At 51.7% G+C, this 16460-nt stretch overlaps 1 protein-coding gene across 10 annotated transcripts in view; it reads left to right on the top strand.

Moving 5' to 3' along the window:
* The window catches only part of Prdm16 (PR/SET domain 16), a 326632-nt gene that overhangs the window by 96751 nt on the left and 213421 nt on the right, over positions 1 to 16460 (top strand). For all 10 annotated transcript variants that reach the window (XM_076565801.1, XM_076565802.1, XM_076565800.1 and 7 more), the window contains exon 2: positions 12155 to 12504. In XM_076565801.1, coding sequence (XP_076421916.1) covers positions 12155 to 12504 — 350 coding nt within the window. The remainder of the gene's footprint in view (positions 1 to 12154; positions 12505 to 16460) is intronic.

The following is a 16460-nucleotide window of genomic DNA, read 5'->3' as shown; positions in this document are numbered from 1 at the left end:
TGCCCCCAGGGCTCGGGGAAGTGGTATATTAACCAAGGAATAAAGGAGAGGAAGAAAAAGGCCAAATCACATCTCTCTGAAACAAAGAGGCTTTTTACCAGGAACAAGCCTTGATAAAAATTACAGAGGCATCACAGCCATTCAGCGCCTGCCCCGGGCGATGGAGGCGGCCAGGAAATGGAGGATGCGGGTTTGCCGCAGAGCTCAGTGTCCCCAGAGCATTGCAGGACAAATAATCGTCTTGGAATAATGCATCAGCTTTAAGTGGGGCCAGGTGGCTGGGGCTGGCCAGAGCCTTCCATGGCCCTCAGTAAGGGCTGGATTCAGGTTGCTGGCCCTGGGCTCCGGGACTCCAATGGCCTTAGTGCAGACTCCTGGACTACACTGGAGTCGGGTGGGAAGGGCCTGGGTGTTCACTATGCCTCCTCTTCTGGGTGGATCTGGTCATCTTTGAGCCCAAAGGTGTGGGGGTACTTTGAGGTAGGTTGGGGTATGACCCCGGCCAGCAGGTGGCTCAGAGACTAGAAGGGGAGGACCACAGGATACCCTAGGTTAGCATGGGCTGCTTGGGCTCCTAGTGCTCTTCATCCTCAGCTTGTTGGCTTCTTTGTGTGTGAAACGGGTTGGAAGCGTCCACCAGGATGGTTTTTGGGGCCTCTGGAACAAACTATCATCAACTGGGTGGTGTAAGCCAAAAGTCTCAGTTCAGGTGTGGCAGGGTTACATTCCCTCCAGAGACTCACTTTGGACTGGATATCCTAATGTCTCATCTGAAGTCCATACATTTACAAAGAATTTATTTCCAGGTAAGCCATGTTCTGAGGTATTTGTACATGAGGACCCGAGTGAGCCAGCCGTTTATTATGGGTGGCCGGAGACCTATCGTAAGGTTAGTTCAGGCTCCCGCTGGGGACAGGCCTGAAGCTGCCTCTACTGGGTGGCTCTGAGACTTTCCTTCACCTGCAAAGAGGAGGCTGTTCTGTGGGTTGGGTTGTTACTTCCCTTCATAATTGTGACACTTACATACCGGTGATATAGCCAGGCATATGATTGACGTAGCCAGGATGGAGAAGCCAGGGAGGCAGCCCAAGCTCCTTGCTAGGGAGTTCCCATACACCCAGTCTTTGGAGAAATGGCATGGAGAGGCCTGTGCCAGATTCAGGTCAGCCAGCACTGGACACCTACCCACCCAGGCTTCCGCAAGCCCTAATAGCAATTTGGTTGCATCCGCCCTGCAGCTGGGGCCATCCCTGTGGACAGGGTGAGAATGTAAACGGCGATTGATTGTTATTAACATTTACCGTGCTTGCAGCACCATCATCCCTTGGCCCCATTAATCTGTTGTGTTAACAGCTGCTGGGATCAGTCCTGGCTCTGGAAGAATGCTGATGAGCCTCTTGCTATGGATGAGGCAGGGCCCTGGGTGGCCTGCCAGGAGATGGGTGCACAAGCTCTCGCCAGGTTGTCCGTGAGTTTCCAAGGCTGGGTCTTAGAGGAGGGGCCAATCACTGCAGCACAGATGTCTCAGAGACAGCAGACACAAGCAGAGGGGAACTGACCAGCTCCTGAGTGTCCCTTCCTAACATCCCACTTTTGGGAAGTGGGTCTTCAGGAAACTCCTCTGGCATCCCAGAATCCTTCTCTGGAGGAAGTGTCTACTTTGCTGGTCTGTCATGGTGGCTGTGCAGAAATCCCCCACTAAGAATAAGACTTTCTTACTGTCCCCTGAGAATGACTTCTGCCTCTGCTCTCCTCAGCGGCTCCTGCAGACCTGGAGACCAAGACCCTTTTCCTTCTATTCCTTCCTGATGCTTACAGCTCCTGTGATGTGTAGGCCTCCAAGCAGGAGACCTTTGCTAGGGTCTCTGAGGGACTTATAGACAGCCTTCTTCTCCACTAGTCTCTGAGGAGGAAGAGGGGACCAATGTCAGAGGCCAAGCTCTGCCTTTCCTCCAAGAAAGCTCAAGTAAGAGGCAACATCTCGGAAAGCCAGGCAGGCTTTTGGCTGAAACCCATAACTCACACGCATGACCATGGCATGTTAGACCAGGCAGGCTACCCCACATGAGTGGAAGTAGGGGGCGGTAAAAGGGCTGGCTTTGAAGGGACATCAGAAAATCCTGGCCCATTTTCAAGAGGAGGGGTCTGTGTGAAAAAATAAATCTTTCTAGTTTAACCAGTCACAGTGGAGGAAAGTGGACTTTGACTCTTATCAGCAAGCTCCCATTCTTAGGAAGGAAGGGAAAGGTCCTGACGGGCACTGCCCCCATTAGGAACTGTTTCAACATCTGGATATGTTGGCACACACCTATAATCCCAGCACTTTGGAGGCAGAGGCAAGAAGGCTGTGACTTCAGGACAGACTGGGTTACAGAGTAAGTTCATGGCCGGGTGGGCTATATAGTAAGTCCTTGGCTCAAAGGCAAAAACAAAACAAATGAAATGAAATGACTTGCCTTCAGGTTTCCTTCACCCCATCCGTCTGTCTGTAGGTTTATCCACACTTTATCCATTAACCCACCTGTTTGCCATCCACTTGCCTACACATTCATCCATTCATCCGTCCTCTCAGTCTATCCATTTGTTTATCTGTCTATCCACCCATCATCTACTACCCTACCCATCCATTCACTCATCTTCCTACCCATCTACTCACCCATCTATCCACTTATCCACCCATCCATCAATTAACCAAAACCATTCATTCAGTCATCTACTGACCCACCTACTCCTCTGTATATCCATCTGTCCATCCATCCACTCATCTGCCCATCTAGCATTCATCTATCCCCTCATCCATCTATTCACATACCCACCCATACCCATACCCATACACTCATTCATCCATCCCCCATCCAGGTACTCATCCATCTACCTGCCCATCTACCTATCTGTCCACTCACCCACACATTTATTCATCCAATCTGTGCCCATGGTAAGGACATCAATAAATGCCTCCTATGGATGTGGATAAAGTTTAGATACCTTAGAATGAAGACTGTGCAGTTCTTCACTAGGTACAACTGAATGTGGGGCTCTGAGTACGTACCCACTCTCCAGACTTCATGTCCTTAATGTAACACTGCTACCTGTCTTATGGACTCTGGGAGAATTCGGTCAAGTACAGTAATGGCTGTATGCTCCGTGGGTTCAATTAGTAAGAGCATCTCAGATAGTGAGCCCAAATCAATGCTAGCAATATTCAGCAGTCCAGCGGTGTTCCCTGGAGCTCTGCTTGGTCCACCTCCACTGTTCAGGGTCCCGGCACAGAGAGAGCGCTCGCCCATCCAGCTCTCGGGTCTCCAGGCGCCTCCCCTGGCCCTGCCTCGTAGGCGTGACAATTGCCAGAGTCTCAATGGGGGTTGGAACTTCCAGATCCAAGCTGGAATGGCTACCCACTACACACTGTTCATCATTTTGTGGAAGGGTATGTGAATCTCTGCCCACATTGTTAGAGCATGAGTGAGGAGACTTGGAAGCATGGTAGGCCCTGGCTCTCCCTAACCCAGTGAAAAGCTGCTTCAGTGAAAAGCAGCAGCTCATGGTTTGAAACTGGAGGCCTTGGAGCCCTGCGTGGCCAGAGCAGGGGAACTTGACCTTGTTCTTCTGCAATACTTGGTGCCTTTCCACCTCTTTGCCCAGGTCTGGGTGAGTTCCATAGACTCCTGCTCTCAAGTCCCCAGGGACACAATGCTTCTTGACCAGGGGTCCTACTGTGAGACTTCTAAGTGACAGGGGCAGAAGTCCCTCAACCCCCAGCCCCGATGAGTCCACCTTGTCTGTAAAAATTTCCTACCCTGTAACACGAATTGCTAAACGGTCTTATTAATTAAAAAAACAAAACAAAACCCGGAGCCAGATATTGGGGTGAAAGCTGAAAGATCAGAGAAACAGAACAGCCAGCCATGTTTTTACCTCTACGAAATCCTCAGCCTCAAGAGCAAGTTCCTGTTTCCTCATGCCTTACATATCTTTCTGTGTCCTGCCATATTTCTTCCTGGGATTAAAGGCCTGTGTCCTTCCCAAGCAAAGACATGAGATCTCAAGTGCTGGGATTGAAGGTGTGTGCCACGACCATGCCTGGCTCTATGTCTAATCTAGTGGCTGGCTCTGTCCTCTGATCCCCAGGTCACCACACTACCCTGTTGCCCTCAGTGTCTTCCTCAGCCCTCCCTTTGGGCTAGAACTCCCACTTGTGAGCTCAGAGGAGGTGACCCAGTGATGGGCCTTTCCAGATATCCCAGGGTCACCACCTCATGATGACACTCTTCAGGGCCCTGAGTGTCTTATGCTGATGTGACAGTCAGGGTCTCAGATGAGTCCAGATAAGCCCTTACTGTACAACGTTGTTCCTCATGGGAGTACTCAGTCACTTCCCAACCCCCCAGCCCTAGGTGGCCCATGTCACCATGGAACACCCTAACAGAGTAGGCTTGACACATGAGGTGGACATTGCCAGGGGAGAGTGTGCATCTCTCCTAGTTTCAATCTCATGCCTTCCTGGGAACCTGTTGGGTTCTCACAAACAGGTGTCCAGTCTCTGACAATGTTGGGCTGGGATGCTCAGGAAACTTGCCACTCAATGTGACACTCTTGGGCCAGCTTGTCTGTGGACAGCATGTATGGCTCATGGGGTGAGGAGCTTCTTGGTCCCACTGAGGTTTCCTTGGACATGCGGTTTGACTTACAGCTGGATGCCCTGGGTCTGGGGTTTTGTTTCTGAGTTTCTGAGATAGTTTGGTGTATGTTGCTCAGACAGGCTTTCTTTTCTTCAGAGCATGATCTGGGTCGGTTCTGGGTAATTCTGAGCAGACTCCCTTTGACTCTTTAACTCTTCATTGGGGCCCTGACCTCCCTGTAAGCTTGGAAAGGGGCCTTTAGACTGGGGCTGCTGTTCTGCGAAACAAGGAGATGAGCTGCCCACAAGAAACCACAAGCCTTGTAGCTTTCTGACAAGTACAGCCGTAAGTCCCCAGGGGAAAGAGCATAGGCTAGTCACTGGCTGCATATTACTTCTGACTATGCCTCCTGGGCTGGGTCAGGCAGCTTGTGCAGAGCTAGCCCTGAGCTCAGATCCTGGAGACATGTCACTGTTTCATTTTGATTCTTTTTAGCCTGGATGGGTTCCTAGGGAGAGATGGGGTGGTGGGGAGCTGCTAGGAAGCCAACAGGCTGGGTGTGGCCACCCCACACCCATCTCTGGACCCAGGGTGTGTGATCTGATCTCAGCTGTACAGTGGGAAGATGTCAGCTCCAGAGATCTGGGCAGATCTAAGGGTCACTCACTGTCACATGAGCTGCTCAAGTCCTCTGAGGATGAGCATGAGGTTCCCTCCCTGTCCCAGCAGCAGTGGGCGGAGTCTGCAACAGTGACTACTGAGGGCCTGTATTCTGTAAAGCACATTAAGAACTCTTCCTTTGTGAGCCCCCTGGACCCCAGAGGTGGTTATGATGGCTCTGTAGTGTTCAGTGGGGCTGCAGCCAGCCTGCATGTCCTCATCAGGAGAGGGTGTCCCTTTCTACACCCACGAGCAGGACAGGCCTGTGCATCTCACCCCAAGTCTGCTTCTGGAGCTGCTTGTGCACGCTGGGTCTGTGCTCTTCCTCTTCTCTCTTCTGATGCTCTTTTTTCTCCCTTTTAGGAAGGACAGTAGTGGCCATTCAGGATCAGCATCCAACCAGATGAGGACACCGGGTTGTTGGCCCTCTGGCTTCAGGACAGTGGCCAGAGGGAATGTCATAGGGTGGGGACAGAACAAATTGCTGGGTCCCCTTAGACCTGCCAGTGTTTGGCTTGTAGGACCCATACCAAGGCGCTGTTCCTCCTTAGCCGCTTCTGTGTCTAAGCTTACAGGATGGGGGTGGATGTGACTGAGACAGAAAAGAAAAGCCCAAGTTTTTAGTTTGCACCAAAGGTCCCTATTTAGTCTGCTTCTGAATAGGCTCAGGTGTTGCTTCCCTAGGGGAGTGTAGGGTGTGTGTGTGTCCCTGCATGGGTAGCACACATATGCACATGCATGTGTCCTGATAGAGGAGTGCTGGCATTTTAAGGAAGCCCAGCCAGTATCTGACTTGATCAGACTCCATCATCCACCAATCCATTGTAAAAGTACCCAGTTGGTTTCTAGGATGCATGTTCTTCCCAGGCCCTGACTTTCTGTCCCGTGCGTGACTTGCGTGTGATACATAGCAGACACACACCAAAATAAGATATGTACCTGGACAGAGAATGGTCTCCAGGTTTGTGGTGGGGGCACTACTGATTTCCCGCAACAGGGCTAAGATGGGTACATGGAACTTGGGCTGTAGGGCCTGCTCTGCCCCTTGCTGTGGACTCAAGCAACCAGCATGGCACCTTGGATGCAAATTAGAGGTGCCATCTTAGTTCCTGTTTTGTTGCTGTGAAGAGACACCGTGACCAAGACAATTAATAAATGAAAGCACTTAATTGGAGCTTTGCCTACAGTTTCAGACGGTGGATCTGTGACCATTATGATGGGGAGTATGACAGCAGGCAGGCAGGCAGGCATGGTGCTGGAGAAGTAGCTGAGAGCTCACATCCTGATCAGCAAGTTGGAGACAGACAGAGAGTGGGCCTGGAAAACCCACTTCTAGCAACACACCTCCTCCAACAAGGCCACACCTCCTAATTCTTCCCGAAACAGTTCCACCAACTGGGGACCAAACATTCAAATATATGAGCCTATGGGCAGCTATTCTCACCCAAACCACCACCCATGCCCACTGTCAGAGCTTTGCACTGTGTCTTGGGTACCTTTCTGTCCCCTCTTGCTTTCCTTAGAGGAAAGATCATGGGATGATCTCGTACTGATGTTCTCTGGTTCTGGAAGAGGTTCCCAGCTCTCCTAGAGAGTTAAAGATAAGCTAGGTGCCTCAGGAACCTACAACAAGGAACCAGTGCTCAGAGCCCAGGCTGCTGACCACTGTGTGGCCTCTCCCGGCACCGTCAGTTTCCTTTGCACTTGTGTGATAAAGAAATTAACTAGTGACAAAGTGTGGTGGTGTGCAGTTCTTACCCCCTTGTAACTTTCCATTTTTTGAGCATAGGTTATTGATGTAGGCAACACCCATCTTCTTCATATGGCCCAAGGGACTTGTTCTTAACATGTGGTGTGTCATTGGTGTGTATCTCAGGGTGAGTCTGTGTTTCCACTGTAGTCAAGATGCAGATCATCAATGGCCACCTTGTCCTGATCCAAACACCCTGTACCTCCTAGTGATTATTGTCCCACTGAACCTCTCTTTCTTATTCAGAAAGCCCCACCCTGCTGTCCTGATCTCCCACCCCCTCCATTTCCAGGAGATGACTGTGCTGTCATTGCTGAGCTGAGTGGACACCTGGCTTGACTTCATTGCTTCTGAGAATAGACTTGCAGGTGTCAGCCTGGTGTCTTCTGGGAACAGCTGACATGGGCCTGTGTCCTTTGGGCTGGAGTAGGCTATGTGGTGCTTTTAGGGATTTAGAATGAAGTCAGAATATTCCTGTAGGCAGTTGGAGGTGTCCTGAGAGGAAAATAAGTTGAGGAGACTGTTCTGAGCCTCCTGGGAGAGATGCCAGCTAAGGTCTATAGTTGCTGTTAGGGGAGGTCCCACCTCCGGCAGTGAAGTTCACCCACAGTAGTGTGCAGGCCCCATCAGGAACCCCAAAGACTTCTTGGGGCCTCCATCTAGTGCGCGCTGGGCATGTGGTTAGGGGCTTCTGGCACCCTGCCATTTTCCCCTTTTTCTCCAGAACCCTCCAGGCAGAGGGTAGGGGACTGTGGAGGGTGGATCTGCACTGGTCCCAAGGGCCTGTTTTCAGGGTTCCCCACCATTATCTCTGTTCACATATACACATGCTCACATACAGCCCTAACATGCTCACACAGTTGCGCGCGCGCGCGCACACACACACACACACACACACACACACACACACACACACACACCTTGATTGCCTGATTGATGGGCAGAAAACACTTCCCTTGGCATCCCTGCCGGTGTCAGCCTCGCCCTGCCTGCTCCAGCCTTCGAGGTTGATGCCCTCTCCTTAAAGCCTGGCCTCACAATAAAACAGGAACTATAGTCAGATACACATCAAGTGGGGACATTCCTCAGGCTCCCTCTGGCCACCGATGAAGGTCTAACTCTGCCTTCTGTTTGGTGGCAGGACAGCCAGTGATTACCCGTTACAGATGTTACTGGCATGGCTGATGGAGAGCCCCAGCTGGGATGCCATGGTGGCAGGACAGCCAGTGATCACCTGTTACAGATGTTACTGGCATGGCTGATGGAGAGCCCCAGCTGGGATGCCATGGCAGCCCCTCTGCTGCTGGTTGACACTATTGTTTTTGGTTTTTTTTTTTTGTGTGTGTTTGTTTTTCGAGACAGAGTTTCTCTGTGTAGCTTTGGAGCCTGTTCTGGAACAAGCTCTGTAGACCAGGTTGGCCTCGAACTCACAGAGATCCATCTGCCTCTACCTCTCAAGTGCTGGGATTAAAGGTGTGCGCCACCATTGTCCGCAGGTTGACACTATTGTTTAGCAAACTGTCCCAGCAGTCAGCTACTGTTCTCTCTCTCTCTCTCTCTCTTTCTCTCTCTCTCTCTCTCTCTCTCTCTCTCTCACACACACACACACACACATCTTTCTAGACCTTAGTATCCCATCCATGTTTGCTCCTCAGTGGGGTCTCTGAGGAGATGCTGGGTGGCTTGTGTCCAGGGTGAGAAGGCCTGAAAACCCCCTGGTGTGATGTCAGAAAAGACCCAACACTGAAAACCAGGTTGGGTGGAATCCAGAGTGGGGTGAAAGATGTGGTCAAATGGGTTCTCAGCCCATGCTTCCCTGGTTCTGGGGAAAAGTTGAGGTCTATTCCATGCCACAGGGTCATGGTGGTCACTTGAACATTGGTTGGTGTGATGCTCAGAGGCACTTGGTGTTGAGTTCACCAGGAATCAGCTCAGCTAGACCCTGGGGCATCGAGCAGGTGCTTCTAGCATGAAAAACAGACTTGGCTAGGACTCGGGGCCATTTGGCTCGAGGGCCAGTCAGGTTCATGCTGATCCTCTCTTCCTGCTGCTCCCGTACCCTCCCTTCCCCACTTTTATCATTTTGTTAGGCATTCCAACTTTTATGAATGACAGCCCCAGCCAAGACTCTTCACCATGAAGCCATTGCAAGATTCAGATAAAGAATGTAGGCCTTCTGACCAATCAGTGACATCCAATCTCCGAGACACAGTCACAAAGTACCCACGACCTTGGCACTGCTCTTCTACCTGGAAAATGCACCTGCCGTTGCAGTGACCTACCCTGGGGCGGGGTAAAAGGTACCAGAGTGTTCACTTCGGGCAGAGGGGCTTCCATCTCAGAGGGCATCTTGCCTGGAGCTCATGAGAAAGGAAGGCTGATGTCTAAGTTGAACATAAGACTCCTCACCAACTAAAACCTGAGTGACTCATCCCTAGCTCCCCCAGGACTCCAAGAGTCAGAGCAGGTGACTGTTTCTTCAGGGACTTGGGAGCCCTTCCCACGTCCTCCCTGAAAACACTCATTAGGCCTCCAGCCCCCTCGATGCCCACCCACAAACAAAGAGCTCTCTCTCTCTCCAGTGCGGGGGACAGCAGAATGCAAAGAAGGAAACTGTCTCCTAACCTCGGTGACCACCTGGGCACAGGAGCGGGGCTGGAGCACGGGCCTGCCTCTAATCTGCAGGAAACACTGCCTTTTCTCCAGCTGTTTGCTGGGCCGCCGGTTAAGTGGGACTTTAATAAAGTGCTGGTTTCTGTGAGCAGGTGAGGGGTTTGAGGAAGTAGAATTCAAACTGAAAAAAGAAAAGAAATAGCCTTGAGGTGACTGTACCCTGGATGGGACCGTTTCCCAACTTGGACTCCTCAGAGCCCCTGAAACGCTGCCCTGTCCTGCTTCCTGGCCACTCTGGGAGGCAGAGGCGTCAGCACCTGAAGGAGTTAAGCACTTCATGGGGAACATGGGCTTCTAGTGCGATTTTGTTTGTGAGCTCTGTGCAGTTACCAGTTCTGGATAATAAGATGGCTTGTTAATTACCCCCCCCCCTAATTTACCTTTCTGCCGCACACAGGCAATGGGAAGGTTTACGGGGGTGTTCTTTCAAACCTAAACAACGCCAGGCCTTGGGGTGGAAGGAGCTCCGCTGCCTTGTGTTGCCGAGTCCCTGAAAGGATCCCACCAGCCAATTAAAAAGGAACCGTTGGCCACTTAAAACATAGTCATTACTTCTGTGAATGCTGCTAAATTAAATAAGTGTTATCGGCATGATTTTTTCCCGAGACTTTGGTTTCTTTTGAAAGAAAACATTTTGTTACTTCCACAGCCGGCTTGTTTGCAGCCAGCACAGGGAATCTGAAATCGCTTTTCTTGTTCTTGAAAGTTCTTGTCTCCCTGGAGGCTTTGATTTCACCAGCCAGCGTCAGGGAGCAGCGAGGGGCATGGGACATGGCTCCTGGGTGACTTCCAAAGGCCAACGGACCAGTGGTGGGATGGACCTGATCTGGGAGATCTGGATCAGGGGTCAGCGCGATGAGTGAGTGAGCCCCCCCCCCCCCCACCTCTGGCTTTCCTCACTGACCGAGGTCAAATTCTCAGTACAGAAAAGTAGCCATTTAAAGCACGCAGTCTGGTGGCACTTAGCACACTTCCCTGTGTTGTGTGACCAACCTCTACTTCTAATTCTGGAACATTCTCACCACCCATCGGAGAATCAGCACCCATTAACAGTCACTCCCCAGCTCCTCCCAACCTTTACAGATTTGCCTCTTCTGGATGCTTGGTGGACGCATAGTATTTGTCTCCTATTTTATGTAATGTATTTTTAAAATCTTAGTGGACATGCAATAATCATTTGTATTGATAAGACACTGTGGTGTTTCCTCCCATGTGCACACTGGAAAACGAGTGAGCCTTTACAGAGACTGTGTGATTTTACACTGGGGAGTGAGAAGGGATTTATAGGCTCCAGTGTGATGTTTACAGTGTGTACACATTGTAGGTGTTGGGGAATAGTCAAGTCGGGGTGACCAGCATGACACCTCTGTGTGGGAGGGGCAGGGAAAGAGAAGAAGCTAGAGAGTTAGATAGGAAAAACGAATGTAGGTATCCCTGGGCACAGCAAGATGGCCATCTAAGAAGTAATGTGCTGGTGTGAGACATGATTGCGAGGTCTGTCTGCATGGTAAGCTTCGTGTTCCTGTGGATAGACCCTGGTGTGGGCGGAGCACAGTCTCATCCTTTGCTTCTCTGTGTTGCTAGGGGCCTGAGCTGGTCCGGCCTTGGCTGCTTGAGTCCTTGCTGGTTTGAAGCCCTGTTTGCGGGGCTGTGGGGTATACACCAGGAACGGGTTTGTTTCCTTTCTGCCTGATCTCCTCCTTGCCCTCACAGATCTTCTCTATCCAATGCCATCACAGCCTTAGTGTACCAAGGTGCTCGCTCCTTTTATATTCCAAGTGGCTCTGTCTTGACATTGACCTTTGACCCTAGAGAAAACCCATGATTAGCTGGGGACCCTCATCCTTTTGCTCAGTCCTGTGGCCTGTAGCTCAGGTACCATGTCCATGGCCTCAACTATTTCTAATCCGCCTTGAGGTCACCAGGAACTTGCAGAAACCCCATAGAGAACCTGGCTATCCCTGTGTGATGTCGGGAGTAGCTTTACGTTGAGGTGGTAGTTTTTAGCAAAACTCAGATTCTGAATTTTCTTCAAAGCATCTGAGTTCCCCAATCTCCGAGGCCACAGATGAGCACTGGGATGATCTCACAGCAAATATGTCACCATTCCTATGACAGCCACCGTTGCTGCTTCTCCACAGCAGAGCCGGGCAGCGCATCCTCAGGTGGCTGCACAGATGAAATCGCCCACTTCTCACATGAACAGTGAGGGAGAGCTCGGCTATGCTGCCTGTAGTGCGCTGGTTCCTGGAGGAGCCTGGTGGGGTCTCCTCCCTGGGGCCACTGGCCCTGCATACCTGCTGCCAGATTTGGGGTGGTGCAGAGGTGGTAACTGCCAGGCAAAGGGTAGCAGCCAGACTTCTGCTGGACCTCTGGTGCCCTGGGGTTCCATGAGGGCCACATCTTCGGAGAGTCCCTTTCTATAGACACTGATGCTACATTATCTCTTTAGGTGACGGTGACGTTGTAAATAATATGTATGAACCCGACCCGGACCTGCTGGCCGGCCAGAGTGCCGAGGAGGAGACTGAGGACAGCATCTTGTCCCCCATCCCTATGGGGCCGCCGTCCCCCTTCCCCACCAGCGAGGACTTCACTCCTAAGGAGGGCTCGCCCTATGAGGCTCCTGTCTACATTCCTGAAGACATTCCAATCCCACCAGACTTTGAGTTGCGAGAGTCCTCCATCCCAGGAGCTGGTCTGGGGATCTGGGCCAAGCGGAAGATGGAAGTTGGGGAGAGGCTTGGCCCCTACGTGGTGGCGCCCCGGGCCGCACTGAAGGAGGCCGACTTTGGATGGGAGGTGAGTATGCTCAGTCTGAGCATGATTGATCGTGGCCATTTATCTTGTGTTCAATCTATTTATAAAGCCGGTGCAGCCACTGCCCCAGGCAGGAGGCTCGGTCTGTTGGAGAGAGAGCATTCGAATGTCACATTTCCCAGGGTTATTTTATCCAGCAGCTCGCATGACGTGACTCAGAAAACATTGCAGTCCCCTCGGACGCCCATCAGCCCCGACGGCTGAGGCACCCTCTTCCCGGAAATGTGTCTTTTATGAGCTCATGTTTTAAAACATCTCGGGCCTCCTACTAGATGGAGGTACTAACCCACCCTCATTGCTGGATAGTTGAGTGTTCCAGAAGCAACAGCAGCTTAATGCTGAAAAGTCTCCATCAGGTTGAGGCAGCTTACAAAACAGGCCTGGTGGCCATGTAGTTCCACACACTAACACATTGATAACTCCTGGCCAGCCTTGAAGGGGAATCCACTCTCAGATTTGGGAGCAGAAGCCTTGCCTATTTAAACCTCCTTATCACATCTCCATGGACCTTTATGGGGCTGGAGCTCCCGTGAGTTAACCTGCAGGTGGTTTGGGAAGGATGGTGTGTTAGGTAAGAGAGTGCTAGGTGTCGCTCCAAACCAGAAGCATCCTGAGGTGTCCGCTCAGGCCACGGGGGGCACACTGAACCCTGCTCTGAGAGGGCTTGTTAAGGTGGCCTCGTGGGAAGTAAGAATGCCACAAAGGCACGTTTTCCTGTAGGCCCCAGCCTTCCTGCGGCCCAGAGGGCTGGTTTCCAGTGGTAGTTTTGGCAGGAAGCCTGCCTGGGTGGAAAGCAGGAATGCAAATCCAGATTCCTTTTGGTGTTTCACAACCTCCACAAGTGCCTGCATCGAGGTCAGTGCCAGGAAGGGCAAATGGTCCAGGGCAGGGAGAGAGCCTGCTAGCCTGCAGTGACTCCCTAGCCACGGGGCTGGGGTTGGTGTCAGGTGGGACAAGGGTCTACCTCTGCTCTGTCTGCCTCTCTCAGACCCTTGACAACCTTGAGAAAGTTTTCAAGCAGATCTGGATGTTGGTTTTCTTTGTAGAGTGAGGAAAGACTTAAGGCTTGGCATTCTCTCCCTGGCTGTTTTACAGTCTCCAAAGTTTTCACACCAAGACTCCACAGCCGCCTAGAAACTCTGATGAAATGTCCTCTTATGCGTAGTTTCCTCTTCCAGACCTTGAGAAACTCTGGATGCTCCAGCAAGCACCACAGATTTCCTTTGGGATAGTGTCGAGAGCCAGAGGAGTTGATGCATCTGCTGGTGGTAGCTAGGTCACATTCATACGCTGTTTATGTGCCCCACAACACTGAGGCTGAGTGCCTGGTCCTCTGGGTGTCTCAGAAGACAGGTGGAATGAGGTCCCTGGTATCACAGGGTCTTGTCTAGTTCACTGTCGAGGGCACCGAGGCTCTTACCTGAGTGGGAGCCACCCTCACTTGCCCTTCAGAGAGCTCGGAGGGTCCAGGTGAGAAGCTGTGTTGACCAAGTGGGTGTGGAGATGGGTGAGTCCACGCATGGTGGGAACTGTAGCTCAGTAGCTAACTTGGCATGTCTTCAATCACCAGAGGTAACAGATGCAGGGGATGGGGACCAAGGTTGAGATCATCCTTGGGCCTGACGGGCTGGGTCAGGGAACCAGGTGAGGCAGGAGAGGAGAGTAGGAATCCCACCCTTCTAGTGGGCACACACTGTGCTTTGTGGCCCAAGGAGAGTGTTTTTAAACAACATGGCAGTTGAGTACTTGGGGCTCAGTTGGATTTGGCTTTGTGGAGGGCCTCTCCACCCTCCCCTGTGGTGTGCTGGAGACGCTTGAAGGGTGTTTGTTTAACGCACTTAAAAGATCTTCACTATTTAATCAGTAGGCGAGCTTTTAGATGCTTGGAGGGTAAACAAACCTTGGTAATAGGTAGTTCTTTGGATGACCTTGAAGTGACTTTGTTCTTGTCTGCTCTGCAGCTGATACAAGTTTCTGTTTGATTTTGGTTTTTAAAGAAATGCCCCGTATCACAGTGGCTCCCTGGGTGCCAGGCCTGGTACAGGCTGTCGCTATCACGCCTTGGAGTTTGCTGGCTTTTGCAGTCTTGTTTACTCTCTGCAGAGGTATTTGAGAGAGTCGCCCCCCCCCCCCATTTCTACGGAGAGCTTTGTCCCATGGTAGTGCACTGACACCTGCCTTTCAGGGAGGTGCTTGGAAACAGCTGCCCCAGCAGTGGCCTGAAACAGTGTTGCAGATGCACCTAGCACCAGCTCATCTAATCTTGTTTTCTTTTCAAGTTCAGGCCCCCATAGCCGGTTTCTGTGACCCTTTTCTGGGCTTTGCGTCCTTCCACGGCCAAGCAGCTAGTTGTGCCCTTGGGATTGAATGCTTGGAGCCGCTGGCAGGACTGGAGTGGAAGCCATTGCTGTCGGGGAGGAAAGAGGAGGTTCCCGGGGAAGCAGGTGGGAGCTCTCAGTTCCTGGAGTCAAGGATTAAGTCAGAAGTGGGTTCTGTTGAGTCCTACGGGCTGGAGCCTCTGGGCCCGGGGAAAGCACTGAGACCTCCTCTCCTCACATCTTTACTCTAATTTTCCCGTGTGTGAACTATACTTCTTCATGGCCCTTCCACTGTTTCTTTGTGCTCCTCAAAGTACAGAGGTAGCTCAGCAAAGTCCGTGAGTTCTGGTACCCTGGCTTTTCCTGACTTACTCAGGCTGCATGCCTTTTCCCCTGATCATGGCTCAGGACAGAAAGAAAACCCAGGACCCAGGGCCCAGTCTCTCCTGAGTACGGAGAAAGGGGCCTCTGTAAACGTCCCCAGCTACTTACACAAGGTGGCCTAGCCACCAACCCTCTGTACCTCGGCAAGTACTGGGAGAGGCGGAGGCTACCAGAAAAGTGTCAATGTGCAAGTCTGATGAAGGCTGGGGGACTCCAGTCGGTCTGGGGCAGTGTGAGGCATGCATGGGTGTGATCTCAGAATGGCCCCAGATTGCATACATAATTATTCACTCTCACCCTCATAATTAAGTTCTGTGAATCAGAGTAATTGAATTTTGTGATCATTAACGTGGTACTCATTTGCTGCAAGAGAGCAAGCGGTGACATTTTAGCAAAGATGACAGATGAAAGCTAAGGAGGGTCCGTTCTGTTTGGCTTCCCTGAGGAGTGGCCCAGGAGTGGAGTGCACCAGTCTGAGCTTGGGTCCTCTGGAGAGCCTGCAAACAGAGGGAATAGCCCTGTGGTCTTCTGGTGGGCAGCTTGAAGTGAAGGGCAGACTTACCGTTTGTGCCATCACTTGGGAGGCTGTGGCAATCTTTACTTCCTTTCTGAGAGCAGGGTTCTTGTTTCAGATGATAAAATGAAAAGATGGGTATCGAGGCCCCGCTAACGTGAGGTTTCAGGGTGACTAGGAAGAAAAAGTTCTTCTTTTCCCCACATGGGTCAGACAGACAGTGACAGGGGATGGCCTTTGACTTCCTGTCCCTGGTGGCCAGGCACTCCCACCCCAGGTAGACTCCTTTGACAGAGCCCAGCTAGGGGTGCAGCAGCTGAGCCTGGGCCTTTCAGTGTTCATGGTGTGGGGAGGGGCCTCAAAGCCCATGCCTCGTCCAGAACTGGCCTTGGAGGCTGCCTCTCTTCGTTCCTCTCATATATACTGAGCCTCCTTCCCTGAATGCTTTGGGACCACCAGGTTAGGGCTCTTGGTCGTTTTGGAAGGAAGCATGTCAGATGTCCTAGGCCTGGCTGAGGGTCTATATGTGGGTATGGGTGTGGTTTCAATAGCTGGACATCCCTGTGGGCTCTGTCCCAATTCCCAGGCTCCTCCATCTGGCCACCATACCTCCCCCGCCCCATGTCATGCCCTGCTTACTGACACGAAGCCTTGCACTCACCCTGCCGGTGGGAATAAATCACCCCGTGATTGCATTTTATTGCCCTGAGGTCTGCAAAAGC

Source organism: Peromyscus maniculatus, chromosome 2 (assembly GCF_049852395.1).
Source record: "Peromyscus maniculatus bairdii isolate BWxNUB_F1_BW_parent chromosome 2, HU_Pman_BW_mat_3.1, whole genome shotgun sequence".
Lineage (NCBI taxonomy): Eukaryota > Metazoa > Chordata > Mammalia > Rodentia > Cricetidae > Peromyscus > Peromyscus maniculatus.
Note: the sequence above shows the minus strand (reverse complement) of the source record. Positions and strands in the feature narration are given on the sequence as shown.